The sequence below is a fragment of the Haliotis rubra genome, unplaced genomic scaffold (genome assembly GCF_003918875.1).
Source record: "Haliotis rubra isolate DU_JTF1 unplaced genomic scaffold, ASM391887v1 Scf1555, whole genome shotgun sequence".
NCBI lineage: Eukaryota > Metazoa > Mollusca > Gastropoda > Lepetellida > Haliotidae > Haliotis > Haliotis rubra.
The window spans coordinates 128,831-153,036 of record NW_025765509.1 but is presented as its reverse complement, the minus strand read 5'-3'; the positions used below and the strand labels follow the sequence as shown (position 1 = coordinate 153,036).

At 38.0% G+C, this 24,206-nt stretch overlaps 1 protein-coding gene across 1 annotated transcript in view; it reads left to right on the top strand.

Moving 5' to 3' along the window:
• The first annotated feature begins 5,841 nt into the window (after positions 1 to 5,841).
• Positions 5,842 to 24,206, top strand: part of LOC124270884 — a 31,061-nt gene continuing 12,696 nt past the window's right edge. The window contains exons 1-6 of the mRNA XM_046705946.1: positions 5,842 to 7,585; positions 9,563 to 10,036; positions 16,024 to 16,088; positions 16,621 to 16,878; positions 20,525 to 20,746; positions 23,765 to 23,816. Of these exons, the coding sequence (XP_046561902.1) occupies positions 6,007 to 7,585; positions 9,563 to 10,036; positions 16,024 to 16,088; positions 16,621 to 16,878; positions 20,525 to 20,746; positions 23,765 to 23,816 (2,650 nt within the window). The 5' untranslated portion in view covers positions 5,842 to 6,006. The remainder of the gene's footprint in view (positions 7,586 to 9,562; positions 10,037 to 16,023; positions 16,089 to 16,620; positions 16,879 to 20,524; positions 20,747 to 23,764; positions 23,817 to 24,206) is intronic.

The window sequence follows — 24,206 nt, the reverse complement described above, 5'->3', positions numbered from 1 at the left end:
ACAAATACAGATCTGTTACTTTGAACTCATTCAGCATCCTTTAGTGTTCACACAGGACATAAAGGTTTGTCTTGAGGTTAGACATTTCTAGAGCTGTGATGAAATATTGACAGTGGCCTAAAGATATTTCTCAATGGTATGATCTTTGGCACCAAACTCACAGAGCGATGTATGCCAATCTGGCGTTCCATGATTGAGTGAGAAGGACAATTTGCATGCTTGAATCTCCCACATTCCGGCCCTTGTTGCCATGAAAGACAAAAGGGCAGTCTTTCTGAGAATCTTAAGCAATTCCATAGGTGCAGACAGGATAACGGAAAGATTCCAAGGGACATCTTGCATTTGAAACGGCATCTTGGTGGATTCAAAACTGGATGGGTGCAAATTGAGATCTTGTCATGCTGACCCTCATATGTGTCATGTCTGAAGTTTATCTCAATATGTTCCATATATTACCATAGATAAGTTGAATTTTGCAGCCTTTAGAAGCTTATCCACAGGTAACACTTTTGTTAAATGTCACAGAATTCACAACCATTGGAACAGTACAGCCGCTGCGTGTTGCTATTAAGAAGGCTTTGTGCATTGCATTTCAGTGTATTAAGATGCACAATCACAACCATGACTTACACTGTGGGATATTCATTCAGATGCACCTGTTTTGAGATGGATTGTTTTGCTTATAATCATTCCTAATAGATATTATACATTAAGCCACACAATGAACATCAAACATCAATTGTTTGTTTCTTTAATATCGCCCCCTTTGTTGAATCAGTTTTTATCCCCTGCAACAATGAAGTTGCGGGGGATAGAGAAATGAGTTCCGTCCGTCTGTGCGTCCGCCTGTCTGTACGTCCGCCACACTTTGTCTGAAGCATATCTCCTAAACTATTTGTGATAGCTTAACCAAACTTGGTACACATGTCAACCATGTTCCCTAGATGTGCCTTTTGGGGGTTAGACCAAGATATGAATTTTATTTTTTTGTGGTTTCCATGGAAACGTGACAGGCTGTGGCTATGAGGATGTCATCTCGTCCGGAGGAGATCTCCTAAACTATATGTGCTAGCTTCATCAAACTTGGTACACATATCAGGCATCATCCCTAGATGTGCCTTTTGAGGGTAAGACCCAGATATGAATTTTATTGATTGCTGTTTTCATGGAAACATGACTTACGCCGTGACTATGAGGAAGTCATCTTGTCCGGAGCAGATCTCCCAAACTATACATGCTAGCTTTTTCAAACGTGGTACATATGTCACGCATGATCCATAGATGTGACTTTTGGGGTTTAGACTCAGATATGAATTTTATTTTTTGTGGTTTCCATGGAATTGTGACTTAGCCTGTGGCTTTGAGGATGTCATCTTGTCTGGAGCAGATCTCCTAAACTATACATGCTAGCTTCATCAAACTTGGTACACATATCAAGCATCATCCCTAGATGTGCCTTTTGAGCGTTAGCCCCAGATATGAATTTTATTTTTTGTGGTTTCCATGGGAACTGTAACTATGAGGATGTCATCTTGTGGCATTGCCGTGGCAATAAGTTAGGCTTCAACTGAATTTGGTGGTGGTGCTCCTTTCTGGAGCAGATCTTAAAAACCTTTCAATACTCTCCTTCCACATTTCTGTATACACTCCAAAACATTTGACATTATCATAACTGGTAGACAAATTCATAGAGATTATTTTGCCGTTGCGGGGGATATTGATGACTTTGTCTTCTTGTTTTCCCTGATGTAGCTACATGGATAAACAAGAATGAAAAACTGAACACTTTAACAGTGATCTCAGTGTTCCAATTGTGCTGAATAGCTCACCATTTCTGGTCATGTTGAAGTTTGATTTGGAGGGATTTGGTTATCAGCTTGTCTGTCTGTCCATCCATCTTCATATTCATTTTTATCCCTCAGCATATATTGAGCATATACTAGGTGCATGGATATATGCGCTATATAAATATCCTATAATAAGAAAAATATAACATATTGTCCCTCCATCAGTATGTCCATAATCATTTTGTTTCTGGAGCACACTATGGCAGTATTTCTGAACAAAACCTAGGAAGATATATAAAATAAAACCTGTCATAGCCTTTGCTAATTACAGATATTGGGCATTCTTAGGGTTTATGTGACACACAAATGAATAGAATGGCCGCAGAATAAAATACACTGCACCCAGAGGGATGCACAATATTATTCGTTCTACCCACATCAGATCTATGACTTGTTTGAGTGGCATTTTAGAAGTTGAGACGTACAATATAGAACAAGTTTTATGGATAACAACTTCTTTATTTCGTGAGTGCGACGTTTCTATACAGATTCTTGTACCGTTGTCAAGCAAGAGTGATACATGAAGTGTAGGAGGTGTGTATATATACTATATAACAATGAAACAACATAATAGACAAAGGAAACAACATAATTGCCATGATTGGCTAAGCAGTAAGCTGAAGGAGCCAGTGAGTACACAAAGGATAGTGAATGGAAGCCAGAGATGTAGTTACAACGAGATGTTTATACAATAGATGCGATGTTTATACAATAGATTGGGCTTGGTGGAGGAGTGGATCATAGGCTGATGGAATGAAGTATCCTTGGTCACGGTTGATGGTGGGCTTGTGGCGTTTGATGTGAATGGCTTCTGTGAGCTTGCGTTTAGTGAAGACCGTTTGGTTGTTGGCGAGAATGGTGATGTCGGACCACTCTATTTGATGATTGGGGTTAGCTTTGATGTGGTCAGAGATAGCTGACTCATACGGATCAATACATCCACTACAGCTCCAACCACCCCCCTAAAGTCAAGACCGGCGTCATCTCTACATTGACCAGAAGAGCCAAAAACATCTGCTCAACAAACCTACAGGAAGAAATTGAACACCTGAGGAAAGTCTTTGTAGAACGCAACCACTACCCACCTGAAATAGTCAACAGAACCATCGAAGCAACGCTTTCACCTCCTGCCAAAAGATCTAAACCAGAATCAGCCCCAATCAAGATATCCATTCCCTACATTGGTAAACCATCACACCAAATCAGCCGACTCCTGAAACAAAAGGCAGGCATAGACACAACCTTCTCAGCGTCCTCCAGCCTCAACAACCTCCTCCATGCCAACGGAAGAAAACAACCCACCGTCAACAACAACAACCCGAAATGTGTTATTTACAAAATAAACTGTGATTGTGGACAATGCTACATAGGTGAAACATCCTGAACCATCAACACCCGAGTCAAAGAACATCGCACCTCTGTTGCTAATTCCGACACCAAGTCAGCTATCTCTGACCACATCAAAGCTAACCCCAATCATCAAATAGAGTGGTCCGACATCACCATTCTCGCCAACAACCAAACGGACTTCACTAAACGCAAGCTCACAGAAGCCATTCACATCAAACGCCACAAGCCCACCATCAACCGTGACCAAGGATACTTCATTCCATCAGCCTATGATCCACTCCTCCACCAAGCCCAATCTATTGTATAAACATCGCATCTATTGTATAAACATCTCGTTGTAACTACATCTCTGGCTTCCATTCACTATCCTTTGTGTACTCACTGGCTTCTTCAGCTTACTGCTTAGCCAATCATGGCAATTATGTTGTTTCCTTTGTCTATTATGTTGTTTCATTGTTATATACAGTATATATACACACCTCCTACACTTCATGTATCACTCTTGCTTGACAACGGTACAAGAATCTGTATCGAAACGTCACACTCACGAAATAAAGAAGTTGTTATCCATAAAACTTGTTCTATATTGCAGATCTATGACTTTGCAAAGTCTTTGGTTGTTTCTTTCAGAGCAGTTGCATGCATCAGTTCATTCATCAATCCACATGATCAATGATTAATTCCAAGCTCTAACAAAATTATCAAAACATACAGCTCTCAACACTCTCTTACTTTTCTAGATTTGCATGGAAAGATTTATTATTTTTTTTGAGAGAAGAACTGAAAACCTATTTAATATTTTTCATCCAAACATGGAACATGTACTAACCAGGGGCCATGTGGTGTTTAGGAATGTTCAATAATTTTATGTTGTCTTGAAAAGTTTGAGACCCGTGAAGATCCAGGGTAGAATAGGTCTTCAGCAACCCATGCTTGCCACAAAAGGCAACTATGCTTGAGAGGACTAACGGGATCGGATGGTCAGACTCGCTGACTTGACACATGTCATCGGTTCCCGATTACGCAGACTTGATTATTTACAGACTGCCACCATATAGCTGGAATATTGCTGAGTGCGGCGTAAAACTAAACTCACTCACTTGAAAAGTTTGACTTTGATCATTGGAAATGTTTGTATTCGCTGGGAATGAGAGAGCCCCAAGGTGATATGAAAATTTCTGCATTTCACAAACTCTTGATTTATTGCAAACATTGACCAATCTGTAACAATCTTGTTGACTCGTAGCAATGCACTCTTACATAAATTCACTTTTGCTCTACTGTCAGCAGTTAAAAATGGCTAGAGTGGAATATAGTGGGAAAATGTACACATTTATTCTGGCAGCCTAACAGTAATGAAGAAAGGGTGAACCTTGTGTTTATGGTCTTGTGTACACAGGTCTGCTGCAGATTCACTTGACATTGCATGTTTTATCGACTATTCATGTCATCTGTTTGCCAAATACAACAGAAACCCATCCCTACACTGCACACATATTGGTCAGTAGTTGTACACAGGTGTTGACTGACTGACTGAGTTTGGCTTTATGCCGCTTTTAGCAATATTCCAGCAACATCATGGCGAGGGGACACCAGAAATGGGTACAGGTGTTGAACTAATGAACATAAATGAACAGTAGAACACGGATATAACGAACTCCAAGGGACCAAGAAATTTAGTTCGCTATGTCCGTTGTTCGTTATTCACATTTGACTGCCATCTTGGATTGTAGAGATGTAGAGACATGCATATGCTGAGGCTACAAATCTTTATTCTTGTACATGTACATTGACATAACATTAAAATTCTGAATTTATCATTCACAGACATTAGCTAGAACATGTTTAACAATCTGCAACATGGGACCATTTAAGGGAATGTTCTCACTTCTAGCCCCTTGAAACCATTTGTAGACAGCATCTTCTACATCTTGGTGATTGGCAGCTCTTAACTTTTTGCAGGCAGGCGGGGCCAAAATCAGTAGACACAGATTTTGAAAGAATAGATTGGCGATTCTCAATAATGGAACTGAGAGTGGATTTTGGAATTCCAAAGTCGTAAGCGAAGTTTGTCTTAGATTTTACACCTGAATCTACAGCCTCAATTATCTGAAGATTGGTGTCAAAAGTGATAGAGAGTGAACGAAGACCTGTATACCAGTCAAGCTTTTAAACGCGACATGTTTGTTTGTTAATTAATTAATGACCATCAAACAATGTTGATTCGCCGCCAACAAGGTTGATGTATACTGCTAAGTGGCTGAGCTGACACTGAATGAGTTCGCTAATCACGTCATTAATTGGGTCTTGGGGGTAGTAAATCAGTTCGCTATAGCCGTTAATTTGCTACTGATGAGTTCGTTATTTGCGTATAATTTTAATATTATAAAGGACTATTGATGGGACTTTTAAGTTTGTTCGCTATATCCGTGTGTACGCTATATCCGTTTTTGCTATATCCATGTTCTACTGTAGTTTGCATCCTCCATGCACCTAAGAGGGGTGATTTTGGCAGTGGTGTACAATAGTAAACACGGTCAGTCTTAATACCCCTTTAGGTTTATACATATGTTGATAATTCTAAACTTTTCATTTTAGAAGTTTTGCTGGAAATGTTTCATAGGTATGTTTTGTCTTTTCAGGTAGTGAGGAAACAGTACAAGATGATGCTTGTAAAATCACTATCCATGCAAAGGGAAGTGATGGCTCCCTCTATGAAGATAGAATTGAAGACATTGGGCTTTCTGTTTGGTTTCATTTGAAACGATGTGGAAATATAGAGTCAAAACTGAAATCATTTAACTATAACATGAAAGAAATCTGTCAAGACAATATTGTATTAACATATATGGGAGTGTGCAGAGTGAGTAATATCTGTTTCCTGTCTCAGTGCAAAACCATTCATCAAATCCTGGAGGAAGCTACTGACAAATACTTTCTGGTAACCATCCCGGAAGATGAGAAACAGAAGTTCATTGTCAGGAACTGGACCAAAACTGATTTATATCTGTCAAGAAAGGCAACAGCTCACAGAGCTCACAGTGGTTGTTTAATCATTGTAGCTGAAAAGTCTTGCAGAAATGATGTCAATTGTGAAGTCAAAAAGCTTGAGGAGCAATACACACAAACAATGCAATTACAGGATGATTTGGGTAATCTACCTGCAACAGAGAGAAAGAGAAACTGTTCACTGCAACCGGAACAGTATACAAGCTGCCATTTAAAGTGGGAACCAGTACAAGAATTGATGAAAGGGGATGGCAAAATGATAAGTGTTCAACAGCTGGAAGACGAATTGTCTTATAATGAACCTGTCTTAAAGGGCAAGTTTAGATTATATGAAGAGAATGGAAAACTACACGTTGTGGCAGCTGGTGACTACTTGACGTTGGTAAAGAAAAAGGTAGAACAGGTGCTCCATTGGAAAAAGCGTGAGGGGAATGTTGCGAAGAAGCTGCCAAACAAAGAACTGGAACTGACAGAGATACAGTTTGAATTCATACAGAAGCCTGAGGTGATCAATTATATTGATGAGAAAGTGGAATCATTTCAGTTTGATATCAACAGAAAAAGAAAATCTCTAAAGGTCTATGGTGTAAAATATACCTTACTTGATACATGCATAAAATATGTATCTGGCTGCTTAAAAGAGAAGAAAGTTGACCTGTCAGGTGAACCTGTTGTTGAAAATGTGCCCCTTTCTGAGATAAAACACATGTTAGATGTTCAAGAGTCACTACATCATGGTAAACTTCTGATCAGAGTTGATGATCAGAAGCAGTGCTTGAACATAATTTGTACGGATGATGTCCAGGATGTTGTTTTTGCTGAACTTCATGAACTCATTAAGACCTATTCTAATACAACACTCCTTCTACCTCTATCAAGCAAAAAATGGGGTCATATCAAGACATTTCCAGAGGTATTCCCAGAAATACCTAAAGATGTTAGAACAGAGTACTGTTCTGAGCAAGGTCTTCAAATTATGGGCCAAAAGGAACAGGCCATTGAAGCTAGGGCAATAATTGAAGAGTTCATAGGAAAGCTACATATTGAAGAATTCCCCTTGTCTGATGATATTGAAAAATTCCAGACTGATGAAGGACAAGAACTGATAAAAGACATACAGAAAAATTCTGAATGTGTAGTAACAATTGAAGAGCATGAAACATGTGAAAATGAAGCCTCTGAGGTGGCAATTAAAGACTATCTTGCTGAGTTGCACCTGGAACAAACAAGTGACTGTATCAGACTGTCTCAGTGGCTCTCAAAGGGTAAATGTATGATCACTGTCATCCAGGGCAGTATGGATAATCTGTATGCTGATATTCTAGCTGTGCCTGTTGTTGGAGGGGAGGTCCCATCAGCATTTTCATCTCTGAAAAAAGGTAAGATTTCAAACAGATCTTCAATCTGTTTTCAGTTCACTTGAACTCATAAGGCTGTATCTGTCAACCTGTTTTCCAAAAAGAGTTTATCTTTGCAAAAGAGAATAAGACAGTGAACCTTCTGATATTTAGGGATAAAGTTAGTTTGGTTAATATTTACATGATGGTTCTTCACCCATGAGGCCATTTTTATATTTTCACAAAGGTGAACACCTTGTTTTTCAGTGATCCATTCACTTCACATTTTATTACTATTTGGCCTTTTATGTCCATTGGAATCAGTTTCAGCAGAATATCATGAGTGCTTATTTTAGGCAATATGAATTATGTTTCAAATTTACACACCCTAGACACAATGATGTAAACGTTTTCACTTCAGAAACTTAGTTTCCACAGTAATGCATTTTGTAAAAGAAAAAGAGCCTTCATGCCAATTTCATTTACTCAGAAATCACTGGACATTTTGTTTTCAAATTTTGACTGAATGTTCATATAATCGTTCCTTGCAAATTCTTAAACTTTAAATCTTCAAAGTTTATAAATGTCATGCACTTTTTCTATCATGCATGTACATGTGACCATGGTTACATCACTTCCCTTTGTGATGTCTGAATCTGTTATCTGATGTAATTTTAGTGGGAATAATGTTTTAAAGTATCATATTAAAACATATGTTAGTTATTCATTTCACATATGATATTTAAAATGATAGCAGTCAGAAGAGTAACAATTTAGTATATCACTGAAGCTTCATGCAGCTCGGCTTTTTCATTTCGGAAAAAAACCCAATATGTTAACATATAATAGTTACACTGTAACAAATATAATTATTAAAGAAACAGACTATTGCATGAATGATATATGTATCCATTTCGTAAAGTTCATTTGCTACATCAGTAGAGCAGTAAACTGATAGATCGTGCTTGCTGTCATTAACTGGAGGTAGTGTGAAATGGCAATCACTCCACACCTAATTTTCCCCAAATAATTGTAAACAATATTGAATGAAGTCTTGGAATGTATCCAACCCCCCAAAAGGTACTTAAATCTATACTTCACGGAGAACTTGTAATCCCAAATAAAACAATATGTTGCATTTGACCATTTTTAAAAATGCATTGTCTATACAGTGCACTCTGTCAAACTTGGACTCTGTCTTTCTCGGATTGCTGTATAAACAGGACTGAACTCACGGTCCCGACGTAATCCTTCTTTGTTGTCATAATGAAAAAGTTTTGTATCTGGGACTCTCATTATTTTGCATTTCGGACTAAAGTGTCATTCCGAAAAGGAAGTTACACGTAAAACCATTGTTATATAATCCGGACTGAGCAGGAAGTCTGCTTGGCCAATAAACCTTGAATAAACAATCTGTTGATTGGTTTGTGTATGTTGTCTTATTTACTAAGCAGGAAGTCCGCTGGGCCAAGATCGCATGGTCTAGCGGTGAACGCTTATTTACCTTTGATGCGATTAACACAAATTTGTACTTTGTCAGTAAGTGTTTCGTCTTTATACACATTCATGCAATATGTGTTTCATGCCCAGTCGTATGCTCGTCAAAGGGAGATAACTCCATTAAAATCTCATTCATGCAATATGTGTTTCATGCCCAGTCGTATGCTCGTCAAAGGGAGATAACTCCATTAAAATCTGTGTACCTCGGACTGCTGTCTAGTTCAGACTTTTTAGTCGGTCCCAAGCTAGTCCGAATTAGACAGAGTGCTGTATATATATATTTGCTGTTTTATTAAAGGAATAATTGTTTACTCTTTAAAAATTGTTATTATCTAATGATGAAAGCATTCATAAAACACTTAAGAAAGCTACAAAACCATTTAGCTAAATTGTTTTTAGAATATCACAGTCAAGCAGAAACTTGAATTTGTGAAGTAATAATTTTTGCCTTTGAAAACTTGTATAATTTGACTGTTTCAAATAATGTATCAAAGGCCTCAATAACATATTTGTTTGCAGATGAATCCTTGAAGAAGAGAATTCAGAGCTTAAATCAGACAAAAGATCAGTCACTAATGATTCAATGTGACAATTATGGCTTGAGCTGGTTAAAAACCAAGAGAGTTGTATTCTTTTTCGTGCCAGTAACCCTGAAAGAGGGTAAAGATAAAGAAAAAGAATCAGTGAGGAAGACAGTCCAGCACATCATCACACAAGAAGCAAGGAGAAGCCAGACTCCAAGGAACAGTGCTTGTGTATTTGTCGTTGAAACGTTAAACCAGAAAGGATTGTTTGCAGTAGGTGTGAAGGCTATCATTCATGGGTCTCAGGATGCCTTTGAAGAATGTGTAAATTGCATCGATGTACAACTACTAGCTGATGAAACAATGTCTTCAGAAGTTGTGAAAACCCTTAAAAGAGCATGCCCTGAATCCAAACAAATCAGTCTGTCAGGTCAGGTCAAGAAATCAAAGAAGAAATTTCCAGGAAAAGGTAAATATATTTCTTCCTCCGAACACAACATATTCCTATTTCCCTTTTCTCTCCAATAATATAATATGGAAACATGCCTCTTCTGCATCTGGCATGCTTGTTTGCTCTTACATCTGAGTTATCTGTAATTGATCCCTCTTACCATTTCTCAATACATGGGTACTAAGATTTTTTCATTTACTGGTATATCTAGCATAGCTCATCTTCTGTTATCGAGGACAAGTGTTTACCTCAACATCTTGCCATTTTGTGACAATCATGATGTGAGTGACGTTCCCTGTCCAGGACAGGTGCGGTTCTTTTTGCCCAGAAAGACAGATTTGATGTTAGTGTCCCAGGACTGTGCTAAATCATGGACCCAAGGATTTGTTGCAAATCAATGTTCTTCGAGGGATTGGTACCTAGCTAAGGATCTGTGCTGTACTAACCTACTTTAGGACTGGTTTCCACCTGGGGACCAGCTCACATGTTCACCATGCAGTTCCCAGGTGTCCCAACATTTCTGAGTCAGACTCAAACATGTATCAGAGACAACACCTTCATCTGATGTGAGCTATGATATATGGTTATTACCATTTTCCTGGATCAAAGACTATGTATCCTCTTGACATATCAGGGCTCGATTTAGTGCTTTGTTACTTGCACTGGTGCAACCCAATATTACAAAGTGCAACGTAGTTGTTAGTCTAACTTGCACCAGGTGCAACTCAATTTGTGAGTGGGTAAACTTCTGACTAAATAATCTAAATAATTCAATAGCGTATTTCTTTCATTACATATTGCAATAGAAGCAGTGCACCTGGAATTTGGCTGGTGCAACTAGGTTTTTATCTGGGTTACACCTGGTGCAAGTAGGTTAACATCTTTTAAATCGAGCCCTGCATATATCAGCATCTTCCACTGACCTATACCTTCAGGTGTCGAGAGATCACATGGAATGATCTCACACAATGAACCAGTAAGAAGCCTTGAGTTGAAAGGCCTGTTCAATATCAGTAATGTCCTCCTAATGAATCCAGTAGTCATATAACTGAACATGCAATCAATTATTCAGATGGCTCTCAGTAAGGACATAAGTCCAAAACTGGCAGCATCTGCTGGGATTGTTTACCTGAAGGATATCTCTGTTGCGGAAGTACTAGTTCTGACTACCCAATAATCAACTATTTCACATCATTTATGACCGATGTACTGAAACCAACTTGTCAACATCTTTCTTTTGCAAGTGTTTTATCAACAAAACTCTGATACATGGTTGACACACAACAGTTCTTAGGCGCGCTGGCCATGTATACTACCCATCAAATGTTTAGACTCACTAGTCTAAATGTAGGCACTTACTTCAGTCAACTGTTCTATACAAGATTTTGCAAAACAGTCCATACTGTTTAAAGGTACTTTTACACGTGAACTGATGTATTGTAAAATTCTTTCGTAATGTTGAAAAGATTATTCTCATGACTTTGTAAATGATGAAAATCAGTGAAAATTGGCAAATTCTTAACAAAACTTCAAACCAGAACACAGCTGTTCACATGCACGATATTTGCACATGCTTTTCAGCAATTTGACGCATAATCCTCGTGCAATTCATCTGCATAAGGTTTTTGCACTTGGTTCCCCTAAGTTAGTGGAGAAATTCATCGTCGATGTAACCATATATAAATACATAACATATAGTGAGCTCTTTAAGTGAGTCTAAACTTTTGATGGGTAGTACATTTTACTTGTCCCATAATGTGTTACACTAAATTCTCAGAGAGATTGTTGGGCTTTTGTCATTATTGCCTACAACTTTATGTTCTGATCTTTGGGGCGTCTTTTTTAAGACAGCTTGAAGTATAACACTTCATTGGACAACATGATGGATAACAAATCAACATTGGTTGATATAGGTGAGGTCAGTTTTTCATCTGATTTGATAAAGTTAAAATGGCTCATGATACCTGTTTAAATAGACAAGATGGGAAATTTTACGGATACATTGCTCTAACCCTTGATTGACAATTTCCACTAAATTTATTCATGAATCTACAGGTTCTGTATTTCTAAAAAATTTAAAGTCCATGGTTTTGTGTTGTCACTATTCATAGAATCACATATTCATAGAGTTCCTTCAAGTGCTATCCACAGGAGTTATCTCTCCAAACAGAAGAGCAGGTGTCGTCAAGCCTAATAACAGTGTATAAGTAAGCCAAAAGTCCAGCCAAACATCAGGGCCAGTAACTTCAAAATGTTTCAAGCCCCAAATGGATTTAGCCAGACCATATATGGTGAATTGACTGAGATGTATGGCACACCTGAAAAATTTACCAGACCATCGGGCTTTCTAGCTGTAAATTTAGACCGTCTGTCAGAAATCTAGACCGTCTCGAGCAGTCGGACGGGCCTTATTTCATACACTGCTAATGATTTTTCTTGTGGCACACATGCTTGTTTTCTGATATTTGTTTGGATGGGAAAATCTAAAGGCTCAAAAATACATTTCATCCTCCCTGTCGGGTACTAAAAGTTTATCAGCCATTGGGGAAAGTAAAGTCACCTCACTATCCTTATAGAGATTGCTGGGAGTGTGTTGACACTTCTTGCTCTTTTGTCTCCCTTTGTGAATATTATCAGCCCTAATCTGCATCAGCTTTCAAGAAGTATGCTCTTGTCGTTAAAAAAATGAAGCAAGAAAGATGCATAATAAATGCACTCCAGGAACCCAGTCAAGTTGCCTACAGGTGCCAAGATGATCACAGATAATCACTCAGACTTGGTGATATCTGATCCTCGCATGTCCCATCCAATGAGCCAACTGTCAGTTAAACCAAAGTTTGTTACTGAAGAAGCCTGATGCTTCTAACTCTTTTTAAGATAGCTTGAAGTATGACACTTCATTGGAGGTAAAACGTCAGCGCTACCTAGAGGTCGGAGCTACGTCAGTTATCTTCCCCCACCTCATAAAAGAGCCAGGCTACGGACGAAGACATGGACTACACCCGCTGCTGCTAATGTATACCCTGAGGGGCAAGGTGTGGACATCAAGTAGAAATCATGGACCATGTTGGCTTATCCTGCTGTACACAGCATATGAGCATGGTTGTAGGGACAGAGATACCACAAGCCCTACATCTCAAGATATGACTATGTATACACAATCTGCTCACAGTTATACAGAGCATTTTATAGATGATGCAGAGGAACAGGAATGGAATCCTCAGACCACATCTGCCAGACACACATTTGAAGATATGTTAACTTGTCCTACTTCTGGATTCAATGCTGCTCAACCTGATCTTGAGGACCTTATGTGGAATTCAGCTGCCAGAGGCTCCTCTCTTCAACAGCAGAGCAAAGCACAAGTAATCTCAGTCATCTTTTCAGTCTAATATCATCAAGGATTTGAATGAGGGATTATTTCACTATAGCATCCAGACCTTTTGGCCATTCTTCCCTTCAGGTAAAGGACCAGCCAAATAGACTTCCCCTGACAAGGGATTTCGAAGTGAAAATAACCTAACATCTATCCATTAAGGAATTTTGATTTTGATGAAATAGTCTGCTGGGTCTGTGGGTATTAGATTCTCCAGTCCACATCAACATTCGGAAGATGAGGGCAGTTCTCATAACTATTCAGCACTTGGTAGTAGCTTACATCCATAGGTTCTGGGAAATACACTCTCCATGGCGTTTCCAAAGGAACTCTACAATATAAAGGATTACAACATCATGGCCAGACACATCCACTGGAAGTTCTGCACAGACATTCTATCTCACCTGGATCTACGAAATGGATGCCTTTAGCGATCAAGTAGAAGCAACTTCACATAGTTCTGTTTGCAATGTTGCTCAACAACCAGTCAACAAGTTATATCAGCCCAGTTCCAGATCCTTAAGCTTATGCAGTGGATACCCTTATGACTTCTTAGGAAGTCATGATTGGATACACATTTCCACCCACAATGCTAATCCCACCAATCCTAGTCCAAGATGAGGAATCATCAAATGACACTGTAACTAGTGGCAGCAGCATGGACGACATGCTCATAGGTTCCAGATCTCCTCTTCCTGCTTCTGTATTAACCATTGCTGCCTTAAATGACTTAAAGTGGAGCTGCAGTGAAGAGTCAGATCTGGAACGGCCAATAACTCCAAAATAGTTCTGATTATTGCAGACTTTCTACTATATCTTAGGAAAGATCTAGATCTTTTGCATGGCACCGCAGAAGACTTAGCTTTGGCATTTTCAGCATCTCTATGCAAACAATTCATATTGGAAAGGATCTGGTTCTTAATGTATGTCACTATCTTTTGAACTAGAGGATATCCTAAGACAATAAATAACTACAAAATATTATTTATCAGTGGTATTATCAGGATTATTGTGTCCTCCTTTTGAACCTCTGGGAAGAAAAGCCCCATCCATGTCACTTCTTCCATGGAAGCCTGATTTCCTAATGGTATTGGCTAATGTCTTCAAGGATTTCAGAACTGCATGCCTTGGACGTACACTCATTTTTTAATGATCCGTCTAGAGTGGCAATGAGAGCACTGCAGGAGTTCTTCTCAGAGAATCTAAAGTCATCGATCGGACCTCATGCCATTAGTTTTGATCATGACCTACCGGGCATGGTTCAAGATCAGTAAGAGAAAGACATTTCACACTGGCAGCCTGGATTAACAAAACTATAAAGCGAACTTGCACTTTGGCAGGAGATCTGGGTTAAAGTGAGTGAGTGAGTATAGTTTTATGCCGCACTCAGCAATATTCCAGCTATATGGCAGCGGTCTATAAATAATCGAGTGTGGACCAGACAATCCAGTGATCAACAGCATGAGCATCGACCTGCGCAATTGGGAACCGATGACATGTGTCAACCAAGTCAGCGAGCCTGGCCACCCAATCCCGTTAGTCGCATCTTACGACAAGCATTGGGTTACTGAAGATCAATATTCTAATCCGGACCTTCATGTGTCATCTGGGACAAAGAAGGAGGGAGGGGATAGAGATTATTTGCCCAATAGAGATTCACAGACTATGACGTTACACATTAATTTAACAACTACTTGAGCAACTCATACTTGCTTGACAACGATACAAGAATCTGTATCAAAACGTCCCCTCACCTGAATAGAGAAGTTGTTCATCCATAAAGTTTGTCCGTAAGTTACTTTCCAACTTCTAAATACTGCCATTTAAAGAAGTTGACTGAGGGTGAGTTAATTATTTAACTATGGTTGAAAACATTTCTTACTGCATTTAGTGAGTCTAATGCCTCAAATGGACTTATATTAAAATTGGATGCAGGTCCTCAGATTTGAATCATTATAAACCGGAAGTGACGTCATAGTCAGTGACGTCAGTTTGTGTTAGTAGTAGACATTTAGATTTGTGAGTTTTATGGATGTCTTCCTATTGCACCTAGAGGGAGGGTACTCTAGGCATTGCCTATCTGGGATTCAGCAATCAAATTATTGAGAAATGTATTCATAAGGATTTTGGAACATTATCAACTATGATAATAATTCTTGGAATACTACCTCTAACACTTGAGGTAAAGGCCAACCCATCCTATGCCAGAAATCTCAGAGTACCTTCCCCAAGAAGAAAGTATGAGGTTTCCCAGAGTTTCCATTAGGGGGGTTAACCCCTGCAGATAGCACTTGAAGGACCGCTAGGAAAAAAATCAACACAAAATCATGGACTTGCTCAAGCTGAATCTGTGGATTCAGAAACAAGTTTCAGGAAAAAAGGCAATCAAGTGTTAGAGGTAGTATTCTCAGAATTATTTTTATTGTTGATCATGTTCCAATTATTGTTTACTTAAACTTTTCCAAATCCATTCCACTTTATTTCATTAAAATATTTATGTCAGTGAACATTAGTGAGCACAAGTGTGTCATTATTTCTTACTCTTTAGCTCTGAAATGGCTAGCATTTTAAACTGCTGGATTTGTAAGAGCTACATATATTGTAAACAGAATATGTTTTCATATTTCAGGAAAAAATGTTGAACAATCCAAGACATCAATTGAAATTGTTGTTGGGAAACTGGAAAATGTAGAGGTATGAATGTTATCTAGCCCTACTTGCTAAACTTTGCTTGAAGTAGGACTGGTTTTCTCCCCATCATCCCTAAATGTTCCAATAGATATTCTGAGCTTATCAACATGTATACACAACAGTTTCTCCATACATCTGAAGATATACAGTACTCAGTGTTTAGATTTTGAAGGTAGATATTTCTTCTCAAAGAAACTTGGTTACTCCCTAGTATATTCATTTGGAATTTGTATTTTACCTTCTTTTCTTTCAATGTTCAGTGCAGAGTCTGAAAATATAGGAAGATGAAATCAGGCATGTTTGTGCCTATTGATAGTAAACTACACCATAGTTTTCTCAAGTTATTTGATCTTATTTTTTTGAAAAGACATTATGCATTGGTCCATTGTTCTCAATATATGAACTTGTAAAAAATAATGTCAGCAGTTTTACAGCAGTAATTTCAGCACCTTGATGGCAATTATTGAAGAAATTATCACGCCTTCCATGTACTGACTATACAAACTATATATATATATTCATTTATTTTCATGAGGCGGATGTGTTGGTCAACTCTGCTCATCACATGCTGGATCTAGCATATGGAGTAGTATCAAGAGCATTAAATGCTGCCTCAAAGGGTCAACTGCAAAGAGAGTGTAAAGAGAAGTACCCTAATGGCTTACAACCTGGTGAAGTGGCTGTCACATCATTTCAAAGGCAGAAAGGGAAATCATGTATCGTAATTCATGGTTTTCTATTCAAGTTTCCTTCAGGATTACAAAATGAGCCAACTGAAGATGACTGTTGGAAGGTAAGTTTACTTCAGACAGCACATTTTATTGTACTTCAGCATGAAACTTTAATTACCAAAAAATATTAGACCCAGGACTATATAAATATATGTATACATGTGTATAAAACAGGACTACGGTAGAGTTTTATCCCCTTCAGTCCATATTTTTTCCCCAAAACACAAGTTTCATTTTAAATGGTCTCTGAACAGTAACATCATTATGTTAACAGTTCAGGTTTCTGAATTTCAGTGCCTCTGAATATGAGTCTATTTTGATTATCCTTTTGAAATGATATCTGTGTATGTTTGTTAACATCGGACAAATGATTTTTTTTATCTTGGCATGCTTGCATGTCCCAAACAAAAACAAAAACTGATTTGCTTATGAAGTTCAAAACTAGTTTTCAATATGACCAAGCCAGCAGCCAAATGGATTTCAGATCACCATATAATTGTCAATGTGAGTTTAAGTTATATGTAATTTTTCATCACCACTCAGAGAGTCAGTCAGTATATGGCTATGTGGTTAGCCGACTGTCCATCCTCTCATGTTACATTCAGGACTCCAGATAATTTTTCAACATCAAGAGTACATAGTCCTTATTTTTTTCAATATAGGTGTAAGAAACACCTAAGAGAACATTTAGAGTTCGAATGGAATTTAATGGAGTATCAGTAATCTTGTGTTTCTTTTCATATATGCACCACAACATTGCTACTCTTGTATAACTTCGTAATCATTGTCGTCATGACTTTCAGTTTCATTTAATTCACTAGAAGACGTGTCCATGAACGTTTCAAGCTTGACAGAATTGCAGATTTATGTTTGTAGTGTACATCACCCGATCCAGTAGTAGCCATAACATTATGTTTCTTTGCATTTTACACAGTGAACAAAACAGTTTGCGATCCCCTTTTAAGTTTCGACGATTTCGAGCCATGGGTAGGATGTTCGCCAATTCTTTTCAGTTGTAGCAAAGACGTATACACATCTTTGGTTGTAGTTTGTAAGTTTGAACCACCTGTGTGACTATGACAAGAGCAACGAGTGTTACTAGTAAGCAGTTCGTTTATTATTTGTGCAGCAATTTGATTACTTGACTGTTTACAAGTTGTCGAGGCACAGTCTTGTTTCTGAAAGAAACTTGTAATTTGTTTTTGTGTCACCATGTTTACATGCACATGCACAATTTTGACCAATCAAAGTTTCCTTAGCAACCGGGATTCCCAAAACACGACCAGGGAAACCCCAATGTGTCGCTATCACGTAAATATAACGATGGGACATTGCTTGAAATCAGATTGTTATGTTTTAGATAAATACGTCCGTAAATGATTCAATGACTCTACACCATTGCTGTGGTGCGTATAAGCTACATCTTCTAAATCTTTTCGTACCATATCGTGCATATTTTTTATCCCCCGCAAAACGCGTTTTATAATGGACTCCATCCGTGCGTTCGTGTGTCCGTGCATCCGTGCACATTTGTCTTTTCCGGAGCAGAACTTTAAAACCGTTCTATATTTCTTCACAAAACTTGGCACATACATAGATCTGGTGGTGTACTGGTGCCTTTTGGTAGTTTTGGAATTCTGAATAAAATATTTTTGGCGTTTCCATGGCAACAAGTTTGACTTAGACTGAAATTGGTTGTAGTGCTTTTTCCAGAGCAGAACTCTAAAACCGTTCAATATTTCTTCACCAAACTTGGCACATGGCTAGATCTGGTGGTGTACTGTGCCTTTTGGTAGTTTTGGAATTCTGAATAAAATATTTTTGGCGTTTCCATGGCAACAGGTTTGACTTAGACTGAAATTGGTGGTAGTGCTCTTTTCCTGTGCAGGACTCTAAAACCGTTCCATATTTCTTCACCAAACTTGGCACATACATAGATCTGGTGGTGTACTGGTCCCTTTTGGTAGTTTTGGAATTCTGAATAAAATATATTTGGCGTTTCCATGGCAACAAGTTTGACTTGGACTGAAATTGATGGTTGTGCTCTTTTCCAGAGCAGAAGCTAGTTGATTTTGGTGACCTTGACCTTATTTTCAAGGTCACCACACCACTTTGACCACATTTCAAAATCTTGTTAACGCAGTATCCCATAAAACCCAATGTCTTCAATTATGTCGACAGCCTACATTGGGTGATTATACAGACACCAGTCATGATTAGATCATGCATCATATAGGACAGCCTACATTTCCCCCATCTTCTTGCTAGTTATTATCTCAAAGATGATGCAGATAAAACGTCTTTCCTATTGGCTATGGCCGCCCAGGCCATTTTCTCTGAACTTCATGCTCTCCACTTTTCCAAACTTGATCAAGTCCAGTTCCATTCCCATCAGGACCTTACCAGACTTTGTAGCTAAGAAACAGTCTACTGCTTTCGGACAGACAGTACATACACAATGCAGGAATCCTGTCCTTATCAAGGGTTTGGCAATCTAGACTTTCTGAATCTACTAGTTATAGGACGACAGAAAGTGTTAAGGCTCATTAGTCATTGGAATGATGTTAAATAGACTGAAAGTGAAATCATCAGAACCAGAAAGTACATCATAGGTATCACCGTCTGCAACCATACCTCTGGCCAGAGCTGCTTTGAATCAGTTGATTATGTTATAGGGGGGAAAAGGGTACAGATATGACAGTAATTCCTAGGGAATTTATACACATATTTTGCATATGTCTTTGGCATTACTCCAAAAACAGACCCTTTGTCTGATGGGCATCTTGGAGTTAAATTTTCTTATACAGTCGAACCCCGATGTCCCGAGCTCGTTTGAGATGAAATGATCATTTCTGTCAACCTCATCTCTCGGTCCCTGCCAATTCCTTATATTTATCATTATTTCTATGCTGACGGATGTGTTGAACAGTCTGATAAGTCGAACTGTTGCCTTGGTCCTGACGGTTCGACACAACACGGTTTAACTGTATTTTGTATTGCACAGTGTCAGAAGCCACAGTTAACCCAAGGTATATGCTGGCACTGATGTAATAGGGGTTATGTATCTGGAAGAGGGATTGAACATCAGCTGTCTGTGCATGCATATATAAGTGTCTCAACTAGATATGGATAGTTGACAGTGGAAAAGATTTCTGTTCAAATACGAATCTCAATTGGTTATGGATAGTTGAAAGTGAAAATGATTTCTGTTGAAATAAGTATGTCAACAGGTTAATGAGGGTCACAGGATATATGGCACGTTGTAATAGAGATACTGTATCCTTTTAAATAATAAACAGTGACCACTATTGTTTGACATTTGTTCTTTGTATTTTAAGCCATAAGTTTATACATGACCATGACAGACTGGAAAATACTTTGTACAACTTTTAATGACCTTGCAGGACCTCTGTCACAGAGGTTCCGCCACAGATAATGCAGTGGTACTACAAACTGACACCTAAACCTTGGAATGATGTATGCCAAGTTTGGTCATATTGTTTTATGGGCATCTCCAGGTCTTTTATGTCTAAAAAGTCAAAAGAAACTTTGAGCTTGCATTGTTCATTATGCTTTGTCTGCCGTGAAGCAAAGCTAAACCATCACATGCTTGTGCCCAGCATTGAATGTTAGCCTTTGTTACGAAGAGCTTTGTGTATTCATGTTTTGTGACTTTTGAGATAAATGGATGGTGTTTGTATTTTTCAGGTGATGTACAAATTCATTTACCTGTGTTTACATGAGGCAAGTAAGCTTGGAGTGGAGTCCATTGCTTTTCCTGTTCTTGGAACTGGAACATTGAAGTATCCGGTTGAAAAAGTTGCTAACGTAATGTTCACAGTTGTAGAATGGTTCTTCAATGAAACCACAACTTCATCACTAAAGACTGTGAAGTTTGTGGTTTATGAAGGAGACAAGGACATCATTCAGGTAATGTACAAAGAAACCTCTGATTTTCTGTAATGGTTAACCATTTCCCCTAGTTCTATAACTCTTGGTGTTCAAGCATGATAAACCGTTGAATATTTATAAGAGAAACTTGCTGTACAAATAAATCTAGTGGTGAACTGGTGCCTTTTCTTTAATTGTGATATTTGAACTACATTATTTTATCTTCGCTGAACTGAAGGTATCCAGTGACACTGATGAGTTACATCACACTATGTTCACCATCAACACTACTGTTTTCTGTAAATATACTACAAACAAAAAATAAGAAAACACCCTAAAATTTAATAGTCGTATATAAACTGAAACGTAGTGAGGTCATCTATACTCTAAGGTAAAAATGCAACTTTTTGTGTGCTTAAAAGGCGCTTTAAACGACATGTTGGAACATGCAGTGAAGCAACTGATTCAATATTCGTTGAGTTTGAGTGAAATGAAACAGGTAGCAAAAAACAAGGATGCTGAAACACACCAGCACCATGTTTGATTCAACTCGCCCAAACACAACAGCAGAGTGCATGTGGAAGACAGACTTTCCATGCAGCTTGTGGCAACTGGACACAGGCAGTTGTGAATGGGTTCCAAAGGGCTTGGACCATAACATATCGGTCATCTGCCCTTGATGCTTTTCTGGGTATTCCAGAGCAAGGTCTGTCCTTTACTCTACCAGTGGCCTGGAACCTGTCCCTCAGTCTGTGAATGACAGAGGGAGACACCTGAAGACAGAGAGCAGCACTTCTTATGGATTCACCATCCTGTAACCATGCAATGGTACTGCTTCTGTTGCGGGCGCTTAATGGTTTGCGCTGTGGCATGGTGAAGAAGATGTGAGGCTTCAATACTGTCTGTAGTTTCTTTTAAAGTAAACATTGCCACAAAATGCATGGGAAGTCTGTCTTCAACATGCACTAGGCTGTTGTGTTCGGGCTTTTGAATAAAACATGGTGCTGGTGTGTTTCAGCACCCTTGTTTTTTGCTGTTTTTGACAATGTTTTCATTTCACTCAAACTCAATGAATATTGAATCAGTTGCTTCACTGCATGTTCCAACATGTCGTTTAAAGTGCCCATTAAGCACACAAAAAGTTGCATTTACCTTAGAGTATAAATGACCTCACCACATTTCAGTTTATATATGACTATCAAATGTTATGGTGTTCCCTTCTTCTTCTTTTTTGTAGTATAAATTTTTAACATAGACGTGTAAACTATCATGTTAATTCTTGGTGCTAGCGAGTGATAGTACAGATTAGTAACAGATTGGTTAGGGGGATTTAATTAATACATATCATAAGGCAGTGTTTAAAATTCCTAAAATTCCAAGCCAGACAGCCGAACTGGTAACTTTGAAAAATTACCAGTCCGGATACAAACTTGCCTGTCCGGTTTTCAATAATGAACCCCCACCCCAAAAAAAAATCAGGTTTCTGAATACTTTACTGTTTGTAGGCATCGCAATGAAGTGCATTGCACTAACAGGCAATGCACAGAGTTTAGGTAAACTGGAAGTACATGTGTTGTGATTGGTTATTGTAGAATGAACTGTCCAATCGTAAATAGTTTAACATAATTATCATAATACCTTAAACACCTCAAACTGACAACAAGAGAACCTGTCTGATATTATGAAATATATACTGTTAGGGGTAAAAACATCTACCACACCACCGGACAGGCTACTTTTGAAATTTGACCGTGCGGGATGAAAATAGACCGTTCCGGATGGTCGGGCAGACAGGAATTTTAAACGCTGCATAAGGTCAATACTCTGTAGCACTAATTTATTAATTGATCAGTTAATTGAAGAATGTTTGTATTCAGGTTATATCTTCCCACCACTAGAGGACTAAATGTTTTCTTTACCAATCTAAGGCTTGGTTTTCTCTCTCCATCCATCTATCCTTTGGCACTCAATCTATAGACTTCTTCAAAACCTAGATTATATCAAGATTATATATCTATAACATGTGTTTAATTAATCATTTTTAAGCTCACCTGAACATTTTCAACCACCTTGTGCCAGTTATATTCATACACATCCTGGCATCACAACACATCTTTAAAAGTACTTGTGAATGGTTAAGTGCTATGACAGAATTATTCAACTGATGTGAACGATGTTTTACCTCACAGTGTCATCTTCTTTTTGCTGACTGTTTATCATTAAATAATAAATGTAACAAAATGATAGTATAGATATATCATTTGGAAAAATGTGGTTTGCATATTTATGTAGTATACATATGACAACTGTTTACTCTTATATCCAAAGTCTTCATTGCCTGGATCTGTTGAAAAGGCCAGATAGATATCTTGAAGTGATTGAGATCAAATAATACCTTTTGGACTCAGACAGGAATTACATCCTGGAATTAATGAACATGACTGGTATGAGATACTTGTTATCATGTTTTTATGGAATGCGTAATTTTTTGTTTTGTGTTGGTCAACATTTTTAATTATCTTCTCTGATTTGATTACAGAACACCCATGCTGACATGCAAATATATTTATTAATGAACATGACTGGTATGAGATACTTGTTATCATGTTTTTATGGAATGCGTAATTTTTTGTTTTGTGTTGGTCAACATTTTTAATTATCTTCTCTGATTTGATTACAGAACACCCATGCTGACATGCAAATATATTTATTAATGAACATGACTGGTATGAGATACTTGTTATCATGTTTCTATGGAATGCATAAAACTTTTGTTTTGTGTTGGTCAACATTTTTAATTATCTTCTCTGATTTGATTACAGAACACCCATGCTGACATGCAAATATATTTATCCTGTTTGGAGTTTAATGCAAGTTTATTATTTCAGTGTCTGTTAATAAGGGCTATTCTGATCGGTATCAAATCTAATTGCAGTGTAAATTATTAAAGCATGACACCTGTCCTGATTTTCTTTTCATAGTTTCCCTCAGAATTAATGGATAGGGACTTGGTTTCTTCCAGCGTGAGTTAATGGGACAAATATTTTCACATTGTAGGTTTTCGATGCAGAATGGATGGCAAGAAGCTATGAGAGCAGCGCTAAACAAGGTTAAATTATTTTCATACAATCTTTTTTATTTCTCTTAAATTCAAAGTTTCTTCCATTGAACATGAAGTAGTGTGACACACAAATGCTTTAACCATTGGGCCTCAGTGCCCCGAGGAATTTGTTGTAAAGACTTCACTTTTGATTTCACAAGGTTTTGAAAACAATTTCAGAAACAAATTTCCTTATGTTATTGGCATGTTAAGTTCATGGTGCCTGAAGTGCTTGCCTATGAATTTATTTTCTTTCAAAATGTTTGGTAATGATGATATTGAACAACAACAGTAATAAGTGTTCTTTAGCAAATATAAGCTGGACAAAAACTTGATAAAGTACTTGGGTTGGGCGATAATACCTGTTAACCGGTATATCTCAATTTGAACTTCACAATT